The following is a 26,934-nucleotide window of genomic DNA, read 5'->3' as shown; positions in this document are numbered from 1 at the left end:
AAGTATCCTCCAAGACTGAGATTATAAAGATATCTCCAGGCTGTGTTATAAATTCCCTCCCTTACCCCATAGCAAGGTAAAGTGATACTAGATGTAAAAGTTTCAGGAATGCACCTCTGGTGGAGACATTTGTGGGAAGTTTTCCTGCTTGGTTATAATGCATATAATACTTGACAAGCAATTATATTCTTGTTTTAATCCTATATCAAACATAAGTAAGTGTGAAGTATCTTCATGGTTAGTCTACTTGTATATGGAAGCTGTTCACTTCACATCTGCTTCACCCAGTTTATTGGAGTACTGATGTGGCTTGAGAAATGGTCCATCTTTGGTCTCTAGAACAGCGTTTCCAGACCATGTAAAAAATAAATAAAAATACAAAAATTTATAAAATTAATTAAAAAATAGAAAAATAAACCTTACTTCACTCATGGTACTAAAGTTCTATAAGTTAGAACATTTCATGAATGGGAATTGCATTAAATAAAAAAATCAATTGCCTTAGTATTCCATAAAAAATTTTATTTAGCAATCGATTCACACAGATCAACAGTTATAAATACTTGCCCTTATTGGATGTTTCGGAATGCATCTCTGGTGGAGACGGTTACATGTTAAAATTACATGGGACAAAAATTACACAGGATAAAATTATACAAGGAAGAAATTACACAGGGAAGAAATTACACAGGATGAAATTACATATAGATAAATATACACTAAGAAAAAATTACACAAATTTGAATATTCACACCGAAGTTTTTTACTTTAGAGTATTAAAATTTTTATGATGAATTTTATATTTTTTTTTTCAGATAAGAGTTCCATTAATTTTGTAATACTTTATAAGACCTATCTGTTGACTTTAATTTGATTAAAATATTATTGGTATTTTGTTGTCAAATTAAACACATAAACTTTCTTAATATTGCAAAAATTACTTTTATTTTAAAAAATAATAAAAGAGAAACACTAAGTCATATAAGCTATACAACGTAAAAACTCCAATCGTCTATTAGAGTCGTAATTTTGTACAATATTTGAAATACGTTGTTTTAATGAAATGTACCTACGATGTCCTGGGTTTCATTGACCAGTTAAATGCTGCAAATAATTGTATGTTGTAAAGAAAATTCTTTAACAATGTTATCCAAAAATTTCCAAACAGTTGGATGGGAACACTGAAAGAGCGACTGAAGTCCATAGTGCCATCCTTCGATAGAATTTGTAGTTCTAGCTATACAGTTGGCTGCAGAGTGTCTATGGTTCCAAGTAGAAATATTGAATAGAGGTTATCTATAAGTGCCGTTCCTGAGCTGTCAACCATGAATATATGTATGTTCGAAGTAAAGGAGAACTTGATTTGTTCATTATATTCGTCTAAATTAGAAAACAGATCATCAACTTCTAAAAATGTTTCTAACACTTCTACTGGTAAAAGTGCAAGTGATTGTAACATTTTAATGTGTACTGCAAATGACTGATTGGATTCATATAGAGATTTTAGTCCACATTCATTTACTTTGCGTATAAAAGATTGTGATAAGTGGAAAAAGCAGTCACCAATTTCAGTGTTTTCAAACATGGTACGGAAATCATTCATTGCTGCTGTTTCAAAATCGGTCAAAATTTTTTGTGGTCAAGCTTGAGGAATTTTCACCAGTAACATGTTCAGCATCTTCGCGTATATTTCTTCCTTTTTCCCTGGTAGAAGAGCCGGTAAACAAGGAAAAGCGACGCCTGGATCATATTGGACATGAATACTGTATAACTGATAATATATTTCTGGAACCACTTTAAAATGTACCATCTGCTAGCCAAAAATCATTAACTACAAGTTGATCTAGAAGAGACTTGTGACCAATTAGTATTATACGTTCTGGATCTTCTGCCCCGGAATCATGAATAATCCATTTAGAGTACTTCTCTGGTATTTCAAAATTTTTGTTATCTGGATTTGACGGAACATTTCCGATTGTTTTAGCTTTGGATCTATTTAATTGCCTCGTCATGGAGCTCTTCTTCGGTAGGCACATTTTTAATCCATCTGATACAGTCACTAAACTGTTAGCTATAATTGCACGAGCCGTTGCGCCTGGATTCGACATTTTTCTTTTCATTTGATTTGCAAGTTGATGAGCTTCAAATTCAAAAGTGCTGTTAACATGACAGTGTTCTGAAGACTCACGGATAATCTTCTTGTCTCTGGTATGGAGCAGCGATCGACAACGTAAAGTTCTAACCTTTGCACAACACCAATGAATAGTTCCGATAGCAGTTTCACGGTGACAAACAAACTCAAATCATTTGTAAATGATAATTTGACCACTTTTATTACCAACGCCATACTCAAAATCAGCGATAAGTAAATTAAAAATGAATTTAAAAAAGTAATCACGAAATTTATTACGTCGTACGTTATACACTAGTTGTATTACGAGTGACTAAATTAGCACTGAAGAATGTAAGACAAAACTTTACTTATATACCTTCACCCAAACAATTCTTAGAAATTCTTCAGCAGTTCATGGTGATTAACAATTGTTGATTGGTTTTTACCTTAGGAAATTATTCCTTGTAAATCTGAGGAAAGTACTAATTAGAGTAGCTAATCACTACATCATTTTGAGTTTCCAAATCAGCCACCTCCCTAATCCCCTTGCCCAAATCTACAGTGATTTACCCCTTGCTGATTATAAATTTTGTAAAATTTTTGGTAAATTTTATTTTATTTGTAATTTCTTACTTGTGTATTTTTTCCTTTTAATTTTTTTCTTAGTGTATTTTTATATATGTGTAATTTTTTCTTTGTGTAATTTTGTCCTCGTGTAATTTTTGCAGCGCAATTTTATCCTGTGTAATTTTTTCCGGTGTAATTTTGTCCTGACACGGGTGGAGACATTTGCAGGAAGTTTTCCTGCCTTGGTTATAATGCATATTATACTTGGCAAGTAATTATATTCTTGTTTTAATCTAGAGAATTGACAAGCTGGCTGCATTAACTGCCTTAAACTCCTAATTAGGGAACTCAACCCATCTTGGATGTACAAGGACTGGATAGTATTCCATAATACAAAAACTTATCAGACCAGTATGAACATTCACTGAAATCTCACAAGACCCAAGGAGATATCAAGGTTAAATCAATGCAGAAGTCATATATTTTCCATATTCAAATAGAAAAAAAAAGTCACTGAGACATCAGGGAAGCAACATTAAAATGCAAAAACACCCACAAATTTGCACAAACACTAAGTGGAAAAGATTAGACTGAAAGCCAAAAATCCTATGAGGGGATACCCTCTATCGGTGCTGTTGGATAGCCATAGCTGTGTTGAGTAGGAAGCCTAAGAATTAAAGTTTCCCAAATGTTGAGAAGTTTTATACAACCATATTTATTAAGATCAGGTCAGTTTTTTTAATTCTGCTGCTGATTCTAAAAAAAAAAAAAAAACTTTGACCATACTTACAGCAACAGATATATTTTTTATGTTCTTTTAGGTGGATGTTAGCAGATCTCCCAGTTTGACCATAATAAGATAACTTGCGAGACCAAGGAACTTTGTAAACACTTGGAACTGTAGAGGGTCCTAGGGATAGTGGATGAGAGCAACAAGCTTTAAATAAGATTTGAATGCTATGCAGAGATTATATATTTTTAGAATTCTGGCTATTTTTTCCTGAGGTGCCCTGGATATAAGGAACAATAATGGCATTACTATAGTCAGCACATTGAGAGGGATACAAGAAGATGGGAGGATCAATTATTTGTTGACCTTTTTTGGCATTGTAGCCATTGGACAGGAAAGTCGGGCAAATAAAGGAGAGTTCAGCATAAGATCAGTCTTGGCAGAACAGAGACTGGAAGCTCTATTAAGGATTTTGATAACACCATATTGTTGGGGTGAGGGGATGATAGGAAAGTTTGTGTATGAACCTGTGTAGGTGGGTTTTCTATGAAAGAAAGGATGCCATTAGGTAGACATGACCATTGGCATCCTTTGGAATATCTAGAAAATCTAGAAATTAGAATATCCAGAAATATCTAGAATTAGAATTTCTAGAAAAGGCAGGCTATTATTATTTTCTTTTTCTATAGTGAACGGGATTCTGGGATGTTACCAGTTGAGATAGGGAAGGAAAGTCTAACATGCCTGAGCCATGTCGCCAAATAGAGAACACATTATCAATGTATTTTAACCAAATAGAAGGTTTGATAGCAATACTATCAAGAGCATGTTTTTCAAAATGGTCCATATAATAAGGAAAGAGGGGAAGGCCCATGGCTGTACCTTCACAATCTGTTTATAAATAGTATCTTTCCAAGTGAAGTAGCCAGAATGAATGTTAAAAGGATCAATATCTAGGAAGGAGAGGGGAAGGGAAACTGCAATCCAAGGAGAATCCCAAGAGTTTTATTGCTATGTGGTGAGTAGGAAGAACAATTATAGTAAACAAATTACCTTGATGTTAACACTAAGGAAATTTTTCATATGGTAGAACGAGGAAAAGGAACAAGGACAAGTGCCATCCCTGGAAGTTCCAAAAGGAGGTGGTGAATAAAAGGGTAAGAAGTAAGATTTTTGCATGTGAGTGGAAGTAGGAGCCTGGAAGGCATTGCCTGAGAGGGTGGTGAACATGCAGACAATGGAAGAGTCTAAGGAGTGGTATGATAGACTTTGTGATGACCTCCCATGATGAGTCTTGTGACTCCATGGTGGTCAGAAAAATAGTAATAATAATAATATGGTTGTATTAAACTTCTCATGATTTGGAAACTTTAATTCTTAGGCCTGCAACCCCCAACACAGCTAAAGCTTGCCAATAGCACCCATAGACGTTGTCCCCATCATAGGACTTTAGGCTTTCAGTATAATTTTTTTCATTTAGTGTTTATGCAAATTAGTGTGTGTTTTTGCAATTTTAATATTGTTTCCCTGACAATATTTCCTGTATTTCATCTCAGCAAATTAGATGAAATACAGGAATGATTAAAAGTGTTGTTTATATGTGCTGTATTTATTCCATGTTTGAACTCACAATGAGTTCAAACCTGTATTACAGGTTGTAATACAGGCTGTATCAAGCCTGTAAGTCTAAATAGTCAATTTGTAAATCAACAGTCTCTCTATATAAGGAGACTAGTCATGAAAATACTTTCCACTTATGCTTGGGTATGCATTGTGACTAAGTAGAAAAACTTCCCAAGCTAATTCTCATCCAAAATATTTAATAATAAGGTGATACATCTTTTTCAACTTGTATATGGGAATTATATAATTTTTTTTTTTTTTTTTTTTTTTTTAACCTTGATATTGTCTTGTGCCTCACTCCCACTCATATGAGACCCAATAAAGATTATATTCAGCCTCGATAAACATATAAGTAGATTAGTCATGAAGATACTTTGCACTTATGCTTGGGTAAAAAATTAAAATGAATATAATTTCTTGTTAAGTATAATATATACTTGGTGTAGATAAACTGGTGGTGTAACATCAATCCATTCTATATGGAAACCCTTCTGATTGTAAAAGAAGTCCACTGCTTTCTGAATATTATAGATGGTAAGCAGCAATCATTTCTTCCCTAAGCATTCATAGTTCATTAGATCAGGGCATATATTTATAAAGGTGTATCCAAATGTATAAATGCAAATATTCTTCCTTAATCAATCTTATACTATATTTATTAACAAATGAATACAACAGAGAAATTCGGAATACACTTATATTACCCCGTTTCTCATCATCATCTTGCATGGTAACAGTAGTATTACTGCTGTTTTCTGACTCTGCTTCCAAATCTGCTTCATGTAGCACAAAACTGATTCTTCTATCACCTAGAAATAAACAAAGAAAACAAATATATTTGTACACAATTCCAAGTACATTAAAAACAATAAATAATACTGCTGATGCACTAGAAAGCAACCAGTGAGGGTCTCTAATTTTTTGTACAAGATCTAGCTAATTGCACATAAGTTATCAAATCACTGTGGAAAGTGAAAAAGTTCATACAATCAAACTATGGACCAACTGTCATTACCACAATCCTTTCCAAAATAATGAGAAAGTCATCTACCATTGATCTCTCCACTACTTAGAGACCTACCAGTTAATTAGTACCCACCACTATGTATTCTGCCAATCTAGATCCATGGCTGATCTTAGCCTACATTACCCACTACTGGAAAGGCAAGGGATCAAGGAAATATGATGTCACACTTGATATTTCCAGAATTTTTGACCATCTACACTGAGGCTTGCTTAGTCAAGTGCCATTCTTCAGTCAATCTGCTAACCTATGTAACTGTATAACCAGTGGTGAGCTATAATGGGCTCGTGCAAGCCCTTTGTTAAATTTTTCTCAAATTTGCGAGCCCCCTTGTTCTTCTTGTTTAATAATCTTGTAGAACTAGAAAATACCACCGTGGAATGTATACATGCTATTATAATTGCTACTTTAAATTCATATGGATTTTCTGATAACTATATAAAAAACATTTCATTGCATTTTGTTCTGATGGAGCTAGTGCAATGTTAGGAAACAAATCAGGTGTTGCAATCAAACTTCTACAAAAATTTCTCAACATTGTGATTCAGCATTGCAGCCATCGTTTACACTTAGCATTAGACGATTCGATAAAAAACATTAAAGAAACAAATCATTTTGAAATATTTATGGATAAATTATATACTTTTTATCATCAATCACCAAAAAAATCAACGAGAATTAAATACGATTGCAAAAGACCTTGGTATTGAAATTATAAAGATCGGCCATGTGTTTGGACCATGATGGGCAGCATGCAGTTTACAAACGGCTCTTGATTTGTGGAGAAATTACCCAGCTTTATGCAAGCATTTTGCATCGAACAATAAATATAAGGGCTTTTAAAACCGATTTCTCAATTTGGAATTTTTAAAAGATCTAGCATTAATGATTGATATCCTACAGGAATTATCATATCTGTCAGAAGCTCTACAAAGTCGCAATACAAGTATTATAAGGGCTAAGTTAGACCTTTTTTTTTTGGCTCGACAACACAAGCCCTTTGTTAAAATTTCCATAGCTCACCACTGTGTATAACCATATCTCTGTGTGTATTCATGGTAAACGGCTCCTTCTCTATGAGCTTCACCACCAATGTAGGAGTACCTTTGGGCTCTGCTCCATCACTTACCCTCTTTCTTCTCTATATAAATAACCTATTCTCAATCAACATGAATCTTATCTCGAGCTTTGCTGATAGTACACTCCATCCATCCTACTCATTTCTCAAGTCATGCAGTGCTCAGACACCTCAAACTTCAAGATCATCTGCAATAAGTACCTTAAACAACACTGATCATCTGCAACATATTATTTTTTTTCCCCTCTTTCTTTTAAGGTTACATGGTGATCAGTATTCATATTTATGAATTTAGGGACACAAACGTTTATGCCACTAATTTCATGCATGACTTGTGAAATGAGTAGGATGGATGAAGTGTACTATAAGCAAAGCTCGAGATAAGATTCATGTTTCAACACGTGTGTTTTGTGTCCCTAAATTCGTAAATATGAATGCAACATATTATATTTCACTGGGGGGGTGAGGATAACCTGGTCATCTTCAATGCCACCAAAATGCAATTGCTTGTTTTTTTACTTGCGTTTTCTCCCACAAAAGGGATCTCAGCTCACCTACCCTTACACTCAGTAATACAAAAATCACCAGACAGGATCAAAACTCTCTCTCCTTGGATTGACATTCACCTCCACTCTCCTGACATGAACACATCACATCAATACAATCTTCAGCCACTAAAAACCTAGGCATTATTTTCAGCTTCAGATGCTACATTTCATCCATCCTGCTATCTCTATCTCAAATCCATGCATCTTTTTTATTTTTTTATCCATGCATCATTAAAATATTATTATTATTATTACGTGACACCTCTAAGGAGTCCAAGGGCTCATTGAGGGAGGGCACTCTACTCTACAACTCTCTGTCTCCACAATTTTAATCTAGCAACCACACAGAACTGCTACTACCACCATCCCATATCATCTGCTGCCCACCACCACTAGTATTTTTTGTCTGTAAATTGTTTGTGTTCTCCAGGCTGATTTGCCTGTAAGCGGGATTAAAACCAGAGTTTCTGGCAGAAAAAATCTTGCTTCCCTTGTAACAGAACAGCTAACTCACCTACAATTGAAAAAAAAAAAAAAAAAACCATATAAAGATTCCTCTAGTCATGATGAGAATCAAGCTTAGGTCTTTTCCAACCAAAGGGCACAACATACTGTCGTTCTTTCAACTGCTTTAAGGAGGCACTCCAATTGCATTATACTTTTTCTTGACTGCCTCTAACTTTCCAAGCACACCGTTCAGTTCTGATTTTCTATCCTTGCAAATGATCTCACCACATGCCTCTCTAGCTGAATCAGTCAGTTTTATTCATGGTCTGCAACTGAATCTCCAAGGTTTGGTTCTTGTTTTCAAGTTGTCAACAAGTTGCAAACTGTATAAAAGTGTAGTTAGCAAGTGTTAGAACTAGATTTTTAGCTGGGAATGTACTGAATGGATACCAAAGGTGGTTATGAGAGGTGGAATTGGATTCCAGAAGGTTATCAGTGCTTTCTCCATAAGTGAGTTCAAGGAGAAGTATAGTAGATATTCTGAGAAAAATTATTAGTATAGGCCCTTTACAATGAATCTCTGATTCCATGAAATGCCCCCTCCAAAAAAAAACATTAATAATAGTAGAGTCAAATTTGAAAATTTCTTATTGGCGCAGTTATCTTTCACTAATTACAGGAACATTGCTACAAGGCACAAAGAAGTAATTATTCCCTTGTATAACACAATGATCAGATATCATTTAGATACTATAAACAAGTTTGGAATTTATCAAAAGAGGACTACTGATATGTTAAGAAACTTTTCTCTTCACTTTCTTACTGCAAGATTTACTACTCTTATCTACCATAAGCTGAAAAACTTCACATTTTGAAGATCATTCTCAACATATCCTCATATGAGTAGTTCCAATGGAGCCTCCAGTTTCAGTAACAGCCCTAGCTCTCCCCTATTTAATTCATAACATACATTCGATATGTATGTGTCCCATTGATTAAGAATGTGGCATGTGCGAGATGGGAATGTGTATGTGTGCATGAAATGCAGGCAGTGGGAGATGCTGAGAAAAATGTGTCTCAATCTCGGGATTTCACGGTAGTAGGGATAGGGCTTCGGAAAGGGGGTGATTTGCAGTGTGTGAATATCAGTAGTGTTGGAAGATGGAGAGAATGTTAACCCAGCATTATAAAGTGGAAAAATATAACAAAAGTGGTAAGGGGGGGTCCCACACTAAACTTGCTTGCACACAACAGCCTGTCATCTATGGAGTCGAGTAGCGGGTTAGGGGAGGGGGAGCTATACTGAGGCATGACTCACTGCCACGTGTTGTTAAAAAGTTAGTCAATTTAAAATCTTTGGGGTCTGTAACATCCCACCTTACTAACGCCAGGTTAAAAATACAGATTTAGCCTTGGGTAGATTAGCAGACAGAGATGGTTTGTCTGATGGCCATGATTATGTGTGTGAATGGCAATTAAAAACAGAATGTGTGGAGAGAGAGAGAGAGAAACTAAGAAAGGAGATGGAAAGAATAAAGTGTGAAATGAGAAGGGTGAATGAAAATCTTGAGAGGATAGAGAGGTTGGTTAGTGTGAAAGGAACGAGACTAGGTGTAAGATAACAGCATCAGAGAGCTGTTCTCTGGGGAAAAGCAAGAGAGAGAGAGAGAGAAAAGCAAGAGAATGGGAGAGACAGTGGAAGAGAGGAAATTGCAGACAGATGACAGGGCATGGAAGCAAGAGATAGAGATGTGAGAGGGAGAGAGAGATTGCAAGCTGGAAGAGTCAGAGATGCCAGTGAGAGAAGGTTGTATGAATCTATTCGGAGTGTCATGTATACAGATTTGATGATTTGGGGTGTATAGAAAAGAGTGCCAGAGAAGTGATGCATGGTGGAATGATAGAGAGTGTGGCAATGGCAGTGAAGAGGGGTGAAACTGTGGAGGAGATAATAGTAATGATTGGGACCAATGACCTGAGAGGTAGCATGAATCGCTTAGCACAAGATTTGAGGTTGATCTTAGAAATAGTGCAGCAAAAATGTTTCTGAGGAAAGATTTGAAGTTGAATTGTTGTTAATTCCCACCAGGAAGACTTGAATGGAATTTTAGCTTGTACAAATAAGTGAGGTTGTAGTTTTAATACTAATAAGTGAAGGGTGTTGCATTTTGGAATGCAGAAATATAAGGCTCTGTATTATATTGATGACTGTAATGAAAGAAGTGGATAAGAATTAAGATTTGGGAGTGATGGTTGACAGTAGAATGAAGTTTAGCGGGCATATTGCAAGTGCTGAGAAGACTACACATTGTAGTGCCACAATGATAAGAAGTGCTCTAACATGTAGGGATAAGGAAATGACTGTACCACTTTACAAAGCACTGGTTCAGACCACACTTTAACTATATGTGATGTGGAAACATTTTAGAAGATTCAGAGATGAGTAACCAAGACAATATCAGGACTTTAGAATGCTGGCTATGGAGAAAGATTGAAGAAATATGGATTGCTAAGTTTGGTAGATAGCTGGAAAAGAGGTAATATGACAGAGATGTTTAAGTTAGTAAGAGGATTTTATCAGATTAATGCAGAGGGGATTATAAAAAGAGTAGAAGGTGAGAGGGAAAGAACCAGAGGCAGGCCCTGAACATTATGTAAGTGTGGTGTAGAGAGATGTGAGGAGTAGATTTTTTACATGGAGAATTATCAGTGAGTGGAATGCTCTACCAGAATATGTTGTTAATGCAAGGAGTGTTAAGGATTTCAAGATTCGTTATGATAAATATGTTGTCAGTTGAATGAACCTCCCATGATGGGCCTGCCAACTAAATGGAGGACGTAATTTTTTTTTTAAACACTTTATTATGTCTTGCATACATATAATAATTACATTATAAAATTATAGAAATTACAAAATTTAAAAATTCTAAAAATTACATACATATAATAATAGCATTTTTTTTAATTCAATAATTTTTATTATTAAAATTATGATTGCATATTAAGCATTTACAAAACATGTTGTTCTCGTTTTTTTTGTTTTTTTTAACAATGAATTTCATACATTTCCTTATTTTGTATGATGTGTTAATAATAGTTACTATAGATGGTAATTTATAGTTTGCAATTGAATAAGATTACATTTTTAATACATTTATAGTATAACAATATGTTATATTTTACAATTTTTGCTTTTAATGTATTTTAGCGCTGTAACTACAGCACTTAGATATAATAATTTTTTTTTTTTTCTTTCTGTTGATCTCGGTTGAGATGTAATGCCTCAGCTTGCATCCTCCAAGCTTATCTGAGGATGACACTGGTTAGATATTTTTTATTGATTTGATTGCTGTGTTGGAAGTAGGCTGATTTTTTTAAAATTATGGATTCTACAACCGTGTTAAAATAACTCTTTTTATTATCCCGATGTTTCGATCTTCATATCAAGATTGGTTTTGAAATGTAACACAGCTTGTCTTGTATATTTATGTATGCTCCAGATGATAATCGTGATATGAAGATCGAAACATCAGGATAATAAAAAGAGTTATTTTAACACGGTTGTAGAATCCATAATTTCAAAAATAAATGCTGATCACCGTGTAACACTAAAAGAAAGGAAGTAGGCTGATGTTTGAGAGGTCAAATGAATGATCTGAAAGGGCTGATCAAAGTGAAATTGCCGATATATTCTTGGTGTTATTACATCTTTTTTTATATATGTAATATATATATATATGTAATATATATATATATATATATATATATTAGACTTTTTTTTTTTTCACCGTGGCAGTCTTTCTATGTCTTCTGAGCTTTTGATTTGTATTATTGGCTTTGAAGTTTGTGACTTCCTCAAGAATATCTTAGCATCTCTAATCCACAAAAATTGGTAATTTTTTTCTGTTGGTACAGCAGATTCTGGTTGAATGGTGTTAAATATTCGGATAGGAAAATTGGTGTATTGTCTTGCAATGTGCAAGTCCTTGGTAGCAGGTGTTTTTCTGTCTGCTGACTTTTATGAGATTATCTCTTGTGGACCTGCTTGTAAGATGAACTATGATTGGTGCATGTCGTAGCAAGCCTTGTTTTTTGCTTTTGCTAGGAATCCAATTTACAGCCAGAATGTCGTTAAGCTGTAAGGGGGGGGGGGGATATCAACTGCATGGCCTAATTTTAAAACTACGTCTCTGAGGTTTTCTGTAGGTGCAGTTTCAGGAAGACCGTTTATGACAAGATCTTCTTTATGTTGTTGCTGATTTAAATGTTCATATTGTAGTTTTAGGGAATTAAGTTCTTGACAGAGTTCGGATGTCTCTTTCATCAAATTGTGTTGCCTGTCAGTTAGTGCGTTAATGCTGATTTTAATGTCTTTTACATTCTGCAAAACTTCTATCACTGCTAAATTATTATATTTGACCAAATCTTCATATTCGCTAGTTTTTTTGTTATTTGTTCATTCTGTTTGTCAAAGAGTTCTTGTACAAGATCTACTAAGCTGGCTTTTATAGTCTCTAGACCGTTTTCTGTTAGTATATTTAAGGAGTTCAAATTATAGGACTCACCTGTATTTTTTTCTGTTCAGTTCATCGTCTGATTTTGCCTACAGTATATTCAGTTGTATCGTATGTGGCAGCCTTAGGTGTGTTTCTTTGTTCTCCCTGCAGAGTAGGCACTTCTATTCCTCATGTGTTGCACTGGATTTAAGTTGCCAGGCTGTTTCTGAAAGGCCGGCACATGTAAAGTGTAAAATCCTACTGCATTTCCCACAGGATATATGATTTCCGTCGGACGATAAATCCTTCAGGCATTTGATGCACTTCATATGACTCACCATTCTTCCCTTGAGCAACTGTAGTGTGATTGTAAAGATGGCAACATCCTTTGTTCTTCACTCGTTGTTGACCATGGTCCTCTCTGTTCACTTTTCAGCACCTCAAATTTGGTTTCTTCTAAGCCGATTTCGGTGAATTTTATATCACTGTCTTTGCCGTGACAAGTAGAGTTACTTGGGAACACTTTTAAATTAAAAACAGGTGTTGGAACCATTTAAACTTAAACGGGAGCAGCAATATCACTGTGCACCCATTCGTATGCCTACATCGCGCCCTATAATAATAATTATAATAAACACTAAAGTTATATGGGGTAAAGGGAACATTATAAGGGAAAAAATAGTGTGTATTTAAGTTGTAAATCAGCAGTTAGAATTGAGAGAAATACAAAAAGATTGTTTGATGTAAAATGGTATTATACAAGGAAGCACATTATCTCCATTCTTATTCATCATCTGTATGGATCGCATTATGAAAGAAAGGGACATTACACCTGATATTAAAATTGGGAGTACAACTAGATTACAAACTTAGGAGTACAACTAGATTACAAACTTAGGAGTACAACTAGATTACAAACTTAGGAGTACAACTAGATTACAAACTTAGGAGTACAACTAGATGTTGTACTCCTAAACATCTAGTGCAACTCTCCAGGATTCTCTAACTAAATTGAATAACAGCTGTAACAAATCTGCCATGAAAATCAGCAATAAAAAGACCAAAACTTTGAAAATAGGCATGAGCATAAAAAACTTTAGCTGCATTCTGATTAGAGGTCCTCTAGAACAAGTAAAATATTTCAACAATTAGCCACAGTTTTCAGTGGAGATCGCATGTTAAATCTGGGCATAGACAACAGAAAAAGCAAAGCTGGTATGGTGGTTACCAGCTGAATACATTTATATGGAATAAGAGAGAAATTAGCCAAAACACTAAACTAGCAGCATACAAGACAGATATGTTAAAGATACCAAGCAATTTTAAACCTGGTTTTACTCCATTTTTTCCAAGTAAGCAAACAGACAAAATGTCAAGTTTGTGCCTGCAATTTATGCAAGACTAGCTGATCCCACAGGTAGTGCAAGACCAAGGCAACTCGTGGTAAAGGTGGAGCAAGCTCTGATCACCTTTAATATCTTTTGCCTTTAATACAAAACATCATACATCCCCTTCTTGGAGATGTGTTTTGGCATTAAGGGTAAATATTAAGATTAGTGATCAGAGCTTGCTCCACCTTTACCATGAGTTGCCTTGGTCTTGCACTACCTGTGGGATCAGCTAGTCTTGCATAAATTGCAGGCACAAACTTGACATTTTGTCTGTTTGCTTACTTGGAAAAAATGGAGTAAAACCAGGTTTAAAATTGCTTGGTATCTTTAACATAACTATACCCAAGTTAAAAATACTTTCTACATCTATACAAGACAGAGTTCAGCCAGTTTACAGTTATGAAGCTGAGAACTGGGTTAGAAATAAAGCACTTGATTAAAGACTAGAGACCACAAATATGAGGATTCTGAGAAAAATCAGGGATGTGAAAGGATGGCCTCAATGGCAAAATAATATTCAAAATGAAGATATAAGAAAGCAACTTGACATTGTTAGCATTCAAGAGTGTGTAAGCAGAGATAATCAAAGTTGCTATGGCCACGTAAACAGAATGGGAGAAGAAAGGTTAGTAAATCAGGTGTTTGTCGCCAAGATGGTAGAAAAGAATCCCATAGGAAGACCAAGGTCTAAGTGGATTGAGTTAGAAGTGCCATAGAAACATCAAATGTTGTATATGATAATATTGGAGTGCTGACAAGTAATAGACCAATTTGGGGGAAAATTGTGGATAGGAGATTAATAATAATTTTAATTTAATCATGTAGTGCTGTCATAGTAACCTGAACACCTCCTTGAGAATACATATCAGGAAACTGATGATGATGATATATATATATATATATATATATATAATGAAATTTTAATGAATAAACATCATTATAAAATTATACCTGGATGCATTTGATCAGCCAATGACACTAAACTGTGAGCAGAATTCTGGCTAAAACCTAAGCTGCTTAAGGCCATACTCCAGCGACGGTTAGCTGTAATGCTTCGTGGCTCAAAATTATGACGATCTTTGGTTGACATTCGTGATGATTTTTGTGGCAGATATTGATAGGTTTCTCGAAGAAATGCAGTAATCTCAAGAAGAAGCTGACAAGCTGCAATCTTCAGAGCAAAAGGACACGTAGAACCATCTACATTTACACTTGCTGAAAACGATATTTTTTTATAAAATAAATACTAACTTAAAACACATGAATAATATAAAATTATCTTAATTTCTAATTATTACTTATAATATTACACATAATATAATAATAATATCATCTTGTAGGGTGTTCTAACCAATGCCATGTTTATCACATCTCTTCTTGAATCCATCCATTCATTACAGTACTCTCACTTGCTAACCACTTTACACTCACCACATGTTGAATGAGAAAATCTAGATAAAGCACTACTTAGCTTCTTGGGAGGGGGGGGAGGCATCAACTTCTATGAACTCAAAAATGTTTTTTATATCTATACATATACTGTTTGCTTAATAACTGCCTTATCCCTACTTACCGCTCTGTTTACCAAAGTTTAAAGACTGCACTTCTTCAGTTTATTCTAATCATCAACATTCCATTTGAGGAGAGAGAGAAAGAACCTAAAGATTGAAGGTTGTAAAGCTACTGTACACAGAACCAAAGGTGGAGTAAATGTCAGATACTATGGCAAACTTATGCAAATATAACTCTCTTCATAATAGCTAACCCTGGCTTCAAAGTCGGTGGGATTAGTCTGTGCAAATCAACTAATACTCATAATCATTATTATTATAGTTGTTTTTATAGTCTGACCACATAAGCGAAAGCTGTCTGCCAAGAAGAGTCAATTCATGTTGAAGGGAGAAAAGAAATAAGGCGATGTACGAATTGGACAAAAACAAGTGAAATCACATGCTTTATACGTAAACTTTTCCACCTGTTATACAAGCAAAATATTCATCCCACAATACGGATTGATTACCCAATTATCAGAATGGATTCTTCTTCTGTTGACATGCGCAGAAGTGTCGAAGGGTCTCGTATCTGTAGGCGTACTATAATACTGCTATTATTCACTTAGAACTAAATACTGTATTCTGTGAACAGACTGGAATGTGTTAACTGTATAACTGTAAATATCCTGAATGATACAAGGGGGTTTCCAAAAAGTAAGGTTAGACATTTTTTTCTTAATAATTGTGAAAGGGAATGAAGGAAAGAACAGTGGACAAATAATCCCATTAATAATGTTCTATGAGCTGCCATTGCAGTGTGGCACTACTGTGGCCTCACAGTAATTCCAGCTGCAAGATGGAAACTACTGTGCAATTGTAGTCCAAAACAGGTGTCTGTCAAGTTATTCATATTTTGCGAGAAAAAGGAGCTTCAACAAATGACACTGACTGTGAACTGTTTGCTGTGTATGGCAAAAAGTTAATGTCAAAGAAGCAGATGTGTTTATAGTGCAATGAATTTAAAGTAGGCCATGATGACATTGAAGATCAACAGTGGGTGGGCAGGCCTTCATCAAGCAAGACAGAAGACAACAAGTCATGCATTAAGGGCATCATTCTTGGAAACAGGTGAGTGAAACTGCATGAAATTGCACAAGTAGTGAACTTAAGTAAGTCCACTGTTTGCAAAATTGTTCACAATGTCCTTGGCTTTCAATATGTCTGCTCCTGCTGGTGCTCTGACAATTGTCAGAGAAGCACAAGACAATATGCATGGAAATGCACCTGAAGAATCTGTTGTGACAGAGTGACAAAGGTGAGGATTTTCTCACTCGCCAAGTCACAGGAAAGCAAACAAGACTCCATGACCTGGAAACATCTACAATCTCGTGTGTGCCAAAAATTCAAAATTGTTCCCACTGTCCAAAAAAGTCATGGACATAATGTTAATATAGCAATGACAGAACATAAAATCTTTGAGGTAAAACACTTATATCACTACACAGTAATGCTAAAACAATGATTCTGTCAAACCTACACAATAACTATGCTATGCTATGCATAACATGCTAGCCTTTTATAATAAAGTCACAAGAGAAGTAGATGAGGGGAAAGGCATATACTGCCATTTTCTTGGATTTAGTGAAGGCATTTGACAGGGAGCCACATGATAAGCTGATATTCAAGTTGCAGCACATGGGTTTGGATGTCAGGTTGGTCAACTGGATTCAGGATTGGCTGTCCGATAGGTATCAGACAGTTGTGTATGGTGGGGCAGTTTCGAGGAAGCAGAGGGTTACAAGTGGGGTCCCACAGGGCTCAGTAGCAGGACCTATATTGTTTACCCTTTATATCAATGACATTGTCAGTGGATTGCAGGGGGGGGGATGTTCAGTGGTTTACAGATGATGTGAAGCTGGGAAGGGTTATTAGTAATAGTGCAGATGTGGTAGTCATGCAAGAGGATTTGAATAAGCTAGACAGTTGGGCAAATGAATGGGGGTGTCGGTTTAATGCAGCAAAGTGTAACATCATGAGGTTTGGGACACATCGACTGGTCGCTGCATACTCTATTGGAGGAGATATACTGGAGGAAGTAGGGGAAACAAGCAATCTGGGGTTGATGAATGATAAAAAACTGAAATTCAAGGGACATATTGCAAAGGTGGTGAAGGTAACACAGAGGACTGCTGCAATAATGAGAAGGACGCTGACCTGCAGAGATAAAACAGTTATCATTCCATTGTATAAGACCCTGATCAGATGACTATTGTTCTCAGATTTGGTCCTCAGGATTTGAAGGAGATAAAATAACTGTGGAAAGGGTACAAAAGGCAGATAACAAAGACAGTTTCATGGCTGTACAATGTTAGTTATGAGGATCGGCAGAGGAATGTGGACTGCAGAGTTTGGTGAATAGAAGAAGGAGAGATGATATGATTGAGACTTTTAAACAGTCAAGAGGTGGTTACAGGGTTGACACTGGGGAGTCCTTTCGCTTTGTTGAACAGCGTGAAGGAGTGATGACAAGGGGCCATCCCTGGAAGTTACGAACGGAAACTGTGAGCAAGAGAGTGAGGAGTGGTTTCTTTGCATGGAGGGTGGTTGAATGGTGGAATGCATTGCCTGATAGAGTGGTGAAAGTGAGAACGGTCAATGAGTTTAAGTAGTGGTATGACAGACTTTGTGTTTCCTGGGAGGACCTACCACGTTGAGTCTTGATAGACTTATGTTTCCTAGGAAGGACCTCCTGCGATGAGTCTTTTGATTCCTTAGAGGCCTAAATAATAATAATAATAACCAGAACAACGTAACAAATAACAAGATGATTGTCAACAAACTACATAAGATATATGTTTAAAGTTTTTTAACTTGATTATAATATAAATTAAAGATGCCAAGAAATATTATTATTGGTTTAATCCTTTATCCAAGTGTAAGCAAACAAAGTTTGCATGTGAAGACACTTCATGACTGGGCTACTTATATATAGAGGCTAATGACTTCACATCAAATGCCTTAGTATCCAATAATACAATGCACATATCCTTAAGACAAAGCCACTACCTACACCAGTTTCACAGTTTCGTCCTTTGTAGAGGACTTATCAGTGGGAGCCAGAACCAGAAGTGAGACCAAGGTTGAATTAATGCAGAAGACATATTTCCATATACAAGTAATCAAAAGGTGTCACACCTTACTACTAAACTATCCTGGATTTGAGATAGAAGTTGAAAGTTTTTTCACTTGGTTATAATATAAACAATGATAGTGATAATGAAAAAAAAAAATAGTATTTAAAAATTATTATATGTGTGTAAGTACCTGTAAGCACATTTGTGTTCAGGATCAGTATCCATTCTGAATCCTGATACACATCAGTATTTCCAACTTTAATCACAATTCTGTCACCACCTTTATAATCTTGTACAATCTTGTCTTTTTTTCCACTCCTTTGGAACTTGACTCAATGTAAGACGCATATTAAGCAAATATGTCAAAGCAGATATCAACTACCTGACACATTCCTTCAAAATACACAATGATATATCACCAAGTTCCACAACCTTATTAACATCTAGTTAGCTTAATTCCCCATATATCTATTCTTCACTCAGAGTTCGTCTCTCCTCCTACTTACCCACTGCTTTCAAACTCTCCATGATGTCAGATTCATTAAATTTCTCAACTATATCCTCCGCAGCAGTTGCCATTATATGAATTTCTCCAATCAATGCCATCCTAGCATAATCATTCTTATATTTGCTCGCTACCTATCGAAACAACTTGCTGATTTTTTTTTTTTTTTTTTTACTTCATCAGCTAACTACTGCTCATACTAAAATTTTGTTATCCTTACCACTGAATCTCAGTGAATTGATTGTTACCACTTCTCTTATGTTTCCTTCATAATGCCTTTTTTCTCTATATTGCATGCTTAATCTCGTCATTCATTCATTCATTTCACACCTACCTTTACCTTCTGACATTTGAAACACATTCAGATATTGCTTCTACTAGATCTCTCTCTTCTTCTTCTTCTTCTGCAGCTTCTCCCACTTAAGCGGGGTCACTGTTGATGATGAGTCTCCTCCACATCCTCCTGTCTTGGGCTGTCGCCAGATCCAAGTTCTTCATCCTCAAGTCCTCTTCTACCGCTCCCTCCATCTCTTCTTTGGCCATCCATGCTTCCTCCTTCCTTGCACATCCATCTGCATGACCCTTCTTCCCACACATTCGTTCTCCCTCCTCATCACATGACCAAACCATCTCAATCTTCACTCCTAAGTTCGTAACTTTCACTGTTCCCCTCACATAGTCATTTCTCAAACGATCCTTTCTGGTCACACCGCACATCCACCTAAGCATTCTCATCTCTGCTACTTCCATCCTGCTGATGTTATTTTTCCTCAGCACCACAGTTTCTATAGCATATGTCATAGCTGGCACTAATGTCCTATAGATTTTGCCCTTCAGATTGATCGGCACCCTCTTATCGCATAACACTCCAGCCATCCCCCCCCAGTTCCTCCAACCCGCTTGTATCCTGCATCCCACTTCCTTCTCAGCTCCTCCATCTTCTTCCACTGTTGAACCTAAGTATTTAAAGTCCCTCACCTTCCTGATGACATTTCCTTCCAGCTCCAGGTCTGTCTGCCCACTGTGCAACACATATACTCTGTCTTACTTCTGCTCAGTCCCATACCTCTCTCTTCCAGTACTTTTCTCCATCTTTCCAGTTTAGTTCCTGTTCCTTCTCTTGAATCTGCACACAGCAAGATGTCATCTGTATACAACATTGTCCAAGGCGCATCTTCTCTCTCCTCCATCACAATGTTAAACGGAAATGGACTTAATGCTGACCCTTGATGCAAGTCAATTGTTACTTGAAAACTTTCTGTCTGTCCCAGACAGGTCCGAACACTTGTCTTCACATTTCTGTTCATCTCCCGCACCCACCTGACATATTCCTCCGGAACCTTCTTCTCCCTCAGACACCTCCAGACTTCTTGCCTTGGCACTCTATCGTATGCTTTCTCCAGATCAATAAATGCCAGATGTAGCTCCCGTTGTTTCTCTCGAAACTTTTCCATCATCTGCCGTAACCCAAAGATAGCATCTGTTGTTGATCTACCAGGCATGAAGCCAAATTGTTCCTTTGCAATCTCCACCTCCTTCCTCAATCTTCCATCAAGAAGATTGAGGAAGGAGGTGGAGATTTTCTAGGATTTTCATTGTGTGGGACATCAACTTTATTCCTCTGTAATTTTTACAGTCTTGTGCATCCCCTTTACCCTTGTAGATGGGGACAAGAGTACTCTCCCTCCATTCCTCAGGTATATTTTCCTGTTGGCAAACTTTCATGAACAGGTCCCACAGCAGGTCATTTCCCTTTTCCCCCAGTGCCTTCCATGCCTCCACTGGAATCCTGTCGGGGCCCACCAATTTTCCATTCCTCATCCTCTTCATGGCCTCCGTCACTTTCAATCTACTGACGTTCTGCACATCCCCTCAGAAGGCTGCCCATCTTCTCTGTGAGTCCTTGCATTTTCCTCATTCAAAAGTCCCTCAAAGTATATTCTCCACCTGTTTCTTATGTCCACATCCCTCCATAATATTCTTCCTTCAGCGTCTTTGATCTACCTCACATGTAAGATGTCCTTTACTGCTTTATTTCTACATTTCGGTAGTTGGTAAAATTTTCTCTGTCCTTCCTTTGTTTCTAATTGATCATACAGATCTTGATATGCCATGGCCTTCGCCTGTGCAACAACTCTCTTGGCATCTTGCTTTCTCTCTCTGTCCTCTTCCACTCTTGACTCATCCCACTTCTGCTTTGCCTTCCTCTTAGCTGTCACTGCCACTTGTACATTATTATTCCACCACCAACCCTCCTCCTGCTCTCTAATCTTTCCAGATGACTCACCAAGCACCTCGATTGCACAGCTCAGGATTACTTTTGAATTATGTTTCCACCAATCTTGTACTCTTTCCAGGCCATCCGAAATCCTCTCTAACACCCTCTACCTAAAACGATTCCTCACACTCTCTTCCTTTAAGTGAAACCACTTAATTGTCTTCATCCCATGGCTTCCAGAGGTTCTTATCATCGATCTTATTTTAAAGTCTGCGCACGGCAGTCGGTGTTACTGTGCCACTTGATCTGTTGGAATTACTTTGCAATTTGTCACAACCTTAAGATGTTTTCTTCTAGTCAAAACATAGTCAATTTTTAAACTGTTGTTACCACTCTTAAATGTTATCAAATGTTCTTCCCTCTTGTAGAAAAACGAATACACAATTGCCAGATCAAATGCTACTGCAAAGTCCACAACCCTATCTCCTTCCTGGTTCATTATTCCCACTCTGTGCACCCTTTCACAGTCACAATTCTGTCTCCCTATGTGTCCGTTCAAGTCTCCTCCGACAATCACCATCTTGTTTTCTTCCAGTTCCCTCATTTCTTCATCTAACACGTTCCAGAACTCATCTTTCTCCTCTGCTGTACAGCCAACTTGTGGGGCATATACATATAATACGACCACCCGCTCTTCTTCAAGACCCAATTTCATTCGCATGATCCTGTCGTTTCTTCTACCCACTTCCAGTACTTCGCCCTTCATTCTGCCACACACCACAATTCCTACACCATTTCTTCCCTCAATTCGCTCCAGAGTAGAACAATTTATATCCATCTCCCAGCTCCTTTGCCTTTCCCTCCCCCTTCCACCTTGTCTCCTGCACACATGAAATGTCCAACTTCCTCTTCCTCATCATGTCTGCCACCTCTCTTCCCCTTCCAGTCATGCTTCCAACTAGATATTTAACTTCCGACTATTGCTTCTACTAGATAATCTTCAATATTATTCAAGCAATATTGATCTTCTTTCCATCCAACTCCTCATTCCATGCTACAGCTCCAAGGTGTCTCCAGAGCTTCTGATCATCACGAGTCTTATAGATCCACATATACCTTTCCTCTCAAAAGTCCACACAAGGCTGGCAACCACCCAGGTAATCACTTCATGGTGATTCTCACCAACTGGAGGGAGAATTGACATCAAATTTATAATAACATCCTCTGATGCATGATAACATCTTTTTTCAAACATTAAACATTAACAATTTTGTTTTTAGTATAAGTAAATATTAGTTGCATAACTTCCAATATAAATCGTAAATTGCAACTATTTCAAAAGAAATGTTATTATTATTAATATTATTATTCTGGCCTCCATGAGTCAAAAGAGTTATCGTGGGAGGCCCTTCCTAGAAAACACAAAGTCTCTCATATAACTCCTTGAACTCATTAATTGTTCGTGCTATCACCACACTATCAGGCAATACATTCTGCAGTCCAACCATTCTCCATGCAAAGAAACCACTCCTCACCTTCTTGCTCACAACTTCAATTCGTAACTTCCAGGGATGGCCCGTTGTCCTCACTCCTTCGCTCTGTTTCACCAAGCAAACAAACTCCCCAGTCACAACCCTGTAACCAACACTCAACAGTTTAAAAGGCTCAATCATATCAGCTCTTCTTCTTTGAAGAAGAGCTGATATAATACCTTCTTTGTCGTCTGCCTCTGCACAATTTCCACAGTTAATTTATCCCTTTCAAATCCTGGAGATCCAATCTGAAAAAAAGAGTCCAAGTGTGGTCTGATCAGGACTTCATACAATGTAATGACAAGTCTTAGATCTTTGCAGGTCCTTCTCAGTATTATAATTATAAGTATAATTATTATTATTATTATGGAAGGGGGGGAATAAAGGAATGTTGCCATTTCTATATACTAATGTCAGAAGTATAAGGAACAAAAGGGAGTAATTTTTGGCATTGGTTAGTGCAACCTCGCCAAAAGTAATAGGCATTAGTAAGACTCGGCTAACAACAGATTATGTAGTTACAGGAATTGAATGTCAAGGGTTTAGTATTTTCAGGGAAGATAGAGAAGCTAGGATGGGGGGGAAGAGTACTGCTGATGATAGCAGATGAATTGCAACCAAAATGAATAGGAAACAGGCAGGAGGGTGGCTGTTCATTTGAAGCTATCTGGTGTGAGATTAAGATGAATAAGACAAAATACACAGTTGGTTGTTGCTATACGCCAGGGAGTTCCACAGATGATCTGGAAGATATGCATCGCCAAATTAGTACAATGAGTACATGTCGAGTGATTATCATGGGGGACTTCAACTAAGGAGATATAATCTGGAAGGAAGAAAGATCACATGGCAGGAAGGAAACAGAATTTATACACCTGCTGAAAGGTAATTACTTAATGCAGCATGTGATGGAGAGGACTAGGGGTGGGAGAGTATTAGACCTGTTATAGGATCAGAAGAGCTATCCATAACCAAGGTGACAACATTGCCTCCAATCGGTGAAAGCGACCATGCGGTCTTGACTTGGGAAATTGTAAAACATGAGAAATATTCTATCAAGAAAGTGTATTTGTGGATCTACAAGGCAAGTGATTAAGACATGATTAGGAAAAAGCTTAAATCTGTACAATGGCATAAAACACAGGATGTTAGTAGTGCATGGGATATAGTTGAGGGTCATCTAGAGGAAGTAGTATTAAATTGTATACTTAGGACAAGGAGGATTAATTGCGTAGGACTTAGATGGATGAATAATATCATTAAGCATGAACTGCAGAAGAAGAAGATGCTGTGGAAGGTATATAAAGAGAAAGGTGACCAGCAAACTCATGAACAGCAAGGCTCTGGGGCAAGAAAGATGACCAGCATGGCAAGGAAGACAAAATCAGATTATGAGAAGAATTTAGCTGAGCAGGCCAAATGAAATCCCAAAGAGTTCTTTCGTTATGTGGCAAATAGGAGAAGAATAACTATGGAAGATCAACCTTAATGACTGATGATGGTCACAAGGAGACAGAAGCAGATAAAGTAGTTGATTTATTGAGTGACCACTTCGCAAGTATATATCTTCCTAGTGATGTTACTGCTTGAACATATGTCACAGACACTAATGTGGGAACAGAGGTGGATGAATTAGAGGTTCTTAGGATATTAACAAATCTCAATGTAAATACAGCTGTAGGATTAGATGGGATATCAGCTAGGATTTTGCAAGAATGTACAAGGGAACTGGCAATGCCTTTGACTAAGTTGTTTAACTTAAGTCTCAGCTCTGGTAGAGTTCCAAAGGAATGGAAAGAGGACAAAATTATCCCTTTGCATAAGGGAGGATCTAAGACTACAGTAGCAAATTATAGACCAATCAGTATCTCAGGCGTGATGGTAAAAGTACTAGAAAAATTGGTAAAAAAGAGAATTCAAGAATGGGTAGATAAAAATATGATACTCTGTGAGGATCAACATGGCTTTGTGAAGGGTCAGTCATGTCTTAGTAATTTACTAACTTTTTATAATAGAGTAACAGCTGAGTTGGATAAACAAAATGGCTACACATTAATTTTGCTGGATTTTGAAAAGGCATTTACAGAATACCACATGGAACACTGCTACACAAATTAGAATAAATGGTTATGGATATGACACTGGATAAGTGGATAAAAAGGTGGCTGCTGGACAGATATCAAAAAGTGGCATATGGAGGGGCAGAATTGAGGCAAAAACTAGTGACTACTGATGTGCCACAAGGTTCAGTATTAGGACCATTGCTGTTTAATTTGTACATAAATGATATAGGAAATAACCTGAAAGGAAATATTCAGCTGTTTGCTGATGATGCAAAATTAGGTAGAATAATATATATATACAGGGTGTTCGGGATAAATTTGACAGTTTCGTAAGGAAAAAGAAAATCTTCTTTGTATCTATTAAATTTAATGAATTGACAAAAAAACATTACAGGCAGAGTTAATTACAATACTATCAACAAGATTTACTCAAAATAACCACCATTAGCATCGATCACAGCTTCAATTCTGCTTCGGAACCTCGAACAAGCTGATGCTACAGTCTCCCTGGGAAGGGCCGCAAAAACTGTTTTAATTTTATCCATTAACTGGGCTTTTGTATTACTGGAAGTGCTATTGGTGTCTTTTTCAACTGCGCCCCATACAAAATAATCCATGGGGTTAAGGTCTGGGGAGTTTGGAGGCCAAACATTTGGACTGGTGAAGTCGTAGAAATTTTCAGACAACCATTTTTGACTTTTCCCAGAGGTGTGGCAAGGGGCCGAATCCTGCTGCCATACATACGGCCTACCATTGGCTACCCTTGTTATCCAGGGCTTGACTACAGTTAGCAACTCCACGAACAAAGCCCGAATTCCAATGCCAGGGTTCTTCAACACCTGTTCCTGCAGATTTGCGAGGAATTCTGCTGTACGAACGCAATCAGATCGTCTGCTAGGGGTCTTTCTTCTTGCTACATCCTCGTAGTCACCATTGCAAGTCTCTAGTTCATGCCTGATTGTTTTTACTGTATTCAGGGAGCATTGGGCAGCAGTCGTAATATCCTTATTTTGATGGCGGGCACGAATCATCATGATACAAGTTATTCTCTTCCATGATTCAGGTGGGTTCCAGCTATCCATCCTTTCTGACATCTTGTATATGAATGAAGAAGGGTCCAAACTTTTAAATGAAGAGAAGTGTGTGTTAATACATGTAACTTACGGAAAAATATAATTAATTATAAATATGTCAAATTTATCCCGAACACCCTGTATATATATATTAATCAAGGTGCGATATGGAGAGCTTGCAGGAGGATTTAAATAGGTTGTCAGTATGGACAAAAATTAATGGGTGTCAGTTTAATGTTGAGAAATGTAAATTTATGCATTTTGGTATAAATAGATTATAAAAATTATGGATACAACTACCGTGTTAGAGTAAAACTTTATTTTAATATAAACCAAAATATACACTCGACGTTTCTACCTTCACATGAAGGTCATCTTCTGGAGTATACATATATATATATAATATATATATATACAAAGAAACAACCTGCACTACTATCTACATGGCATGCTAAAGTTACTGATCAACCATTAAAACTATTTGCCTGACCTCTGGTGCTTAAAAAAAAAAAAAAAAAACTCACTACATCAAAGCTAGAGTCCTGTTATTATTATTATCTATTAGGTTACAAAGTTAAATTAAGCTGGAGAGTAACATGTTCATACAGAAAACAATAGATAAATAAATAAACAGAAAATAAAATTACTTATATAAGTATACATATAAATTGCAACTGGTATGGATAGTGGCCAATAAAAAATGGAAAATTGCTTGGAGTCCTAAAGTCAGCATTTGCTGGAAACTAAATGGGCTGAATGCATGCCATCCAAATTTCTGGGTTTTTAAATTAAGAAAGAAATAAAGAAAGGAAAGAAAAGATTGAGATAAATAGATTACAAGCTGGGTATCACATTGATGGCACTGTACTCCCAAAAATAGATGAAGCTAGAGATTTAGG

The 26,934-nt window shown here is 36.7% G+C and overlaps 1 protein-coding gene across 4 annotated transcripts in view; it reads right to left on the bottom strand.

Annotated features, from left to right (window-relative positions):
• The window catches only part of unc80 (unc80, NALCN channel complex subunit), a 1,852,146-nt gene that overhangs the window by 1,147,776 nt on the left and 677,436 nt on the right, over positions 1–26,934 (bottom strand). For all 4 annotated transcript variants that reach the window (XM_090404461.1, XM_090404464.1, XM_090404465.1 and 1 more), the window contains 2 exons: positions 14,969–15,232; positions 5,738–5,842 (listed from right to left, as the gene is read on the bottom strand). In XM_090404461.1, the coding sequence (XP_090260587.1) occupies positions 5,738–5,842; positions 14,969–15,232 (369 nt within the window). The remainder of the gene's footprint in view (positions 1–5,737; positions 5,843–14,968; positions 15,233–26,934) is intronic.

Source organism: Typopeltis vanoorti, chromosome 14 (genome assembly GCF_054136105.1).
Source record: "Typopeltis vanoorti isolate ZY-2024b chromosome 14, IOZ_Tvanoo_1.0, whole genome shotgun sequence".
NCBI classification, from domain to species: Eukaryota; Metazoa; Arthropoda; class Arachnida; order Uropygi; family Thelyphonidae; genus Typopeltis; species Typopeltis vanoorti.
Note: the sequence above shows the minus strand (reverse complement) of the source record. Positions and strands in the feature narration are given on the sequence as shown.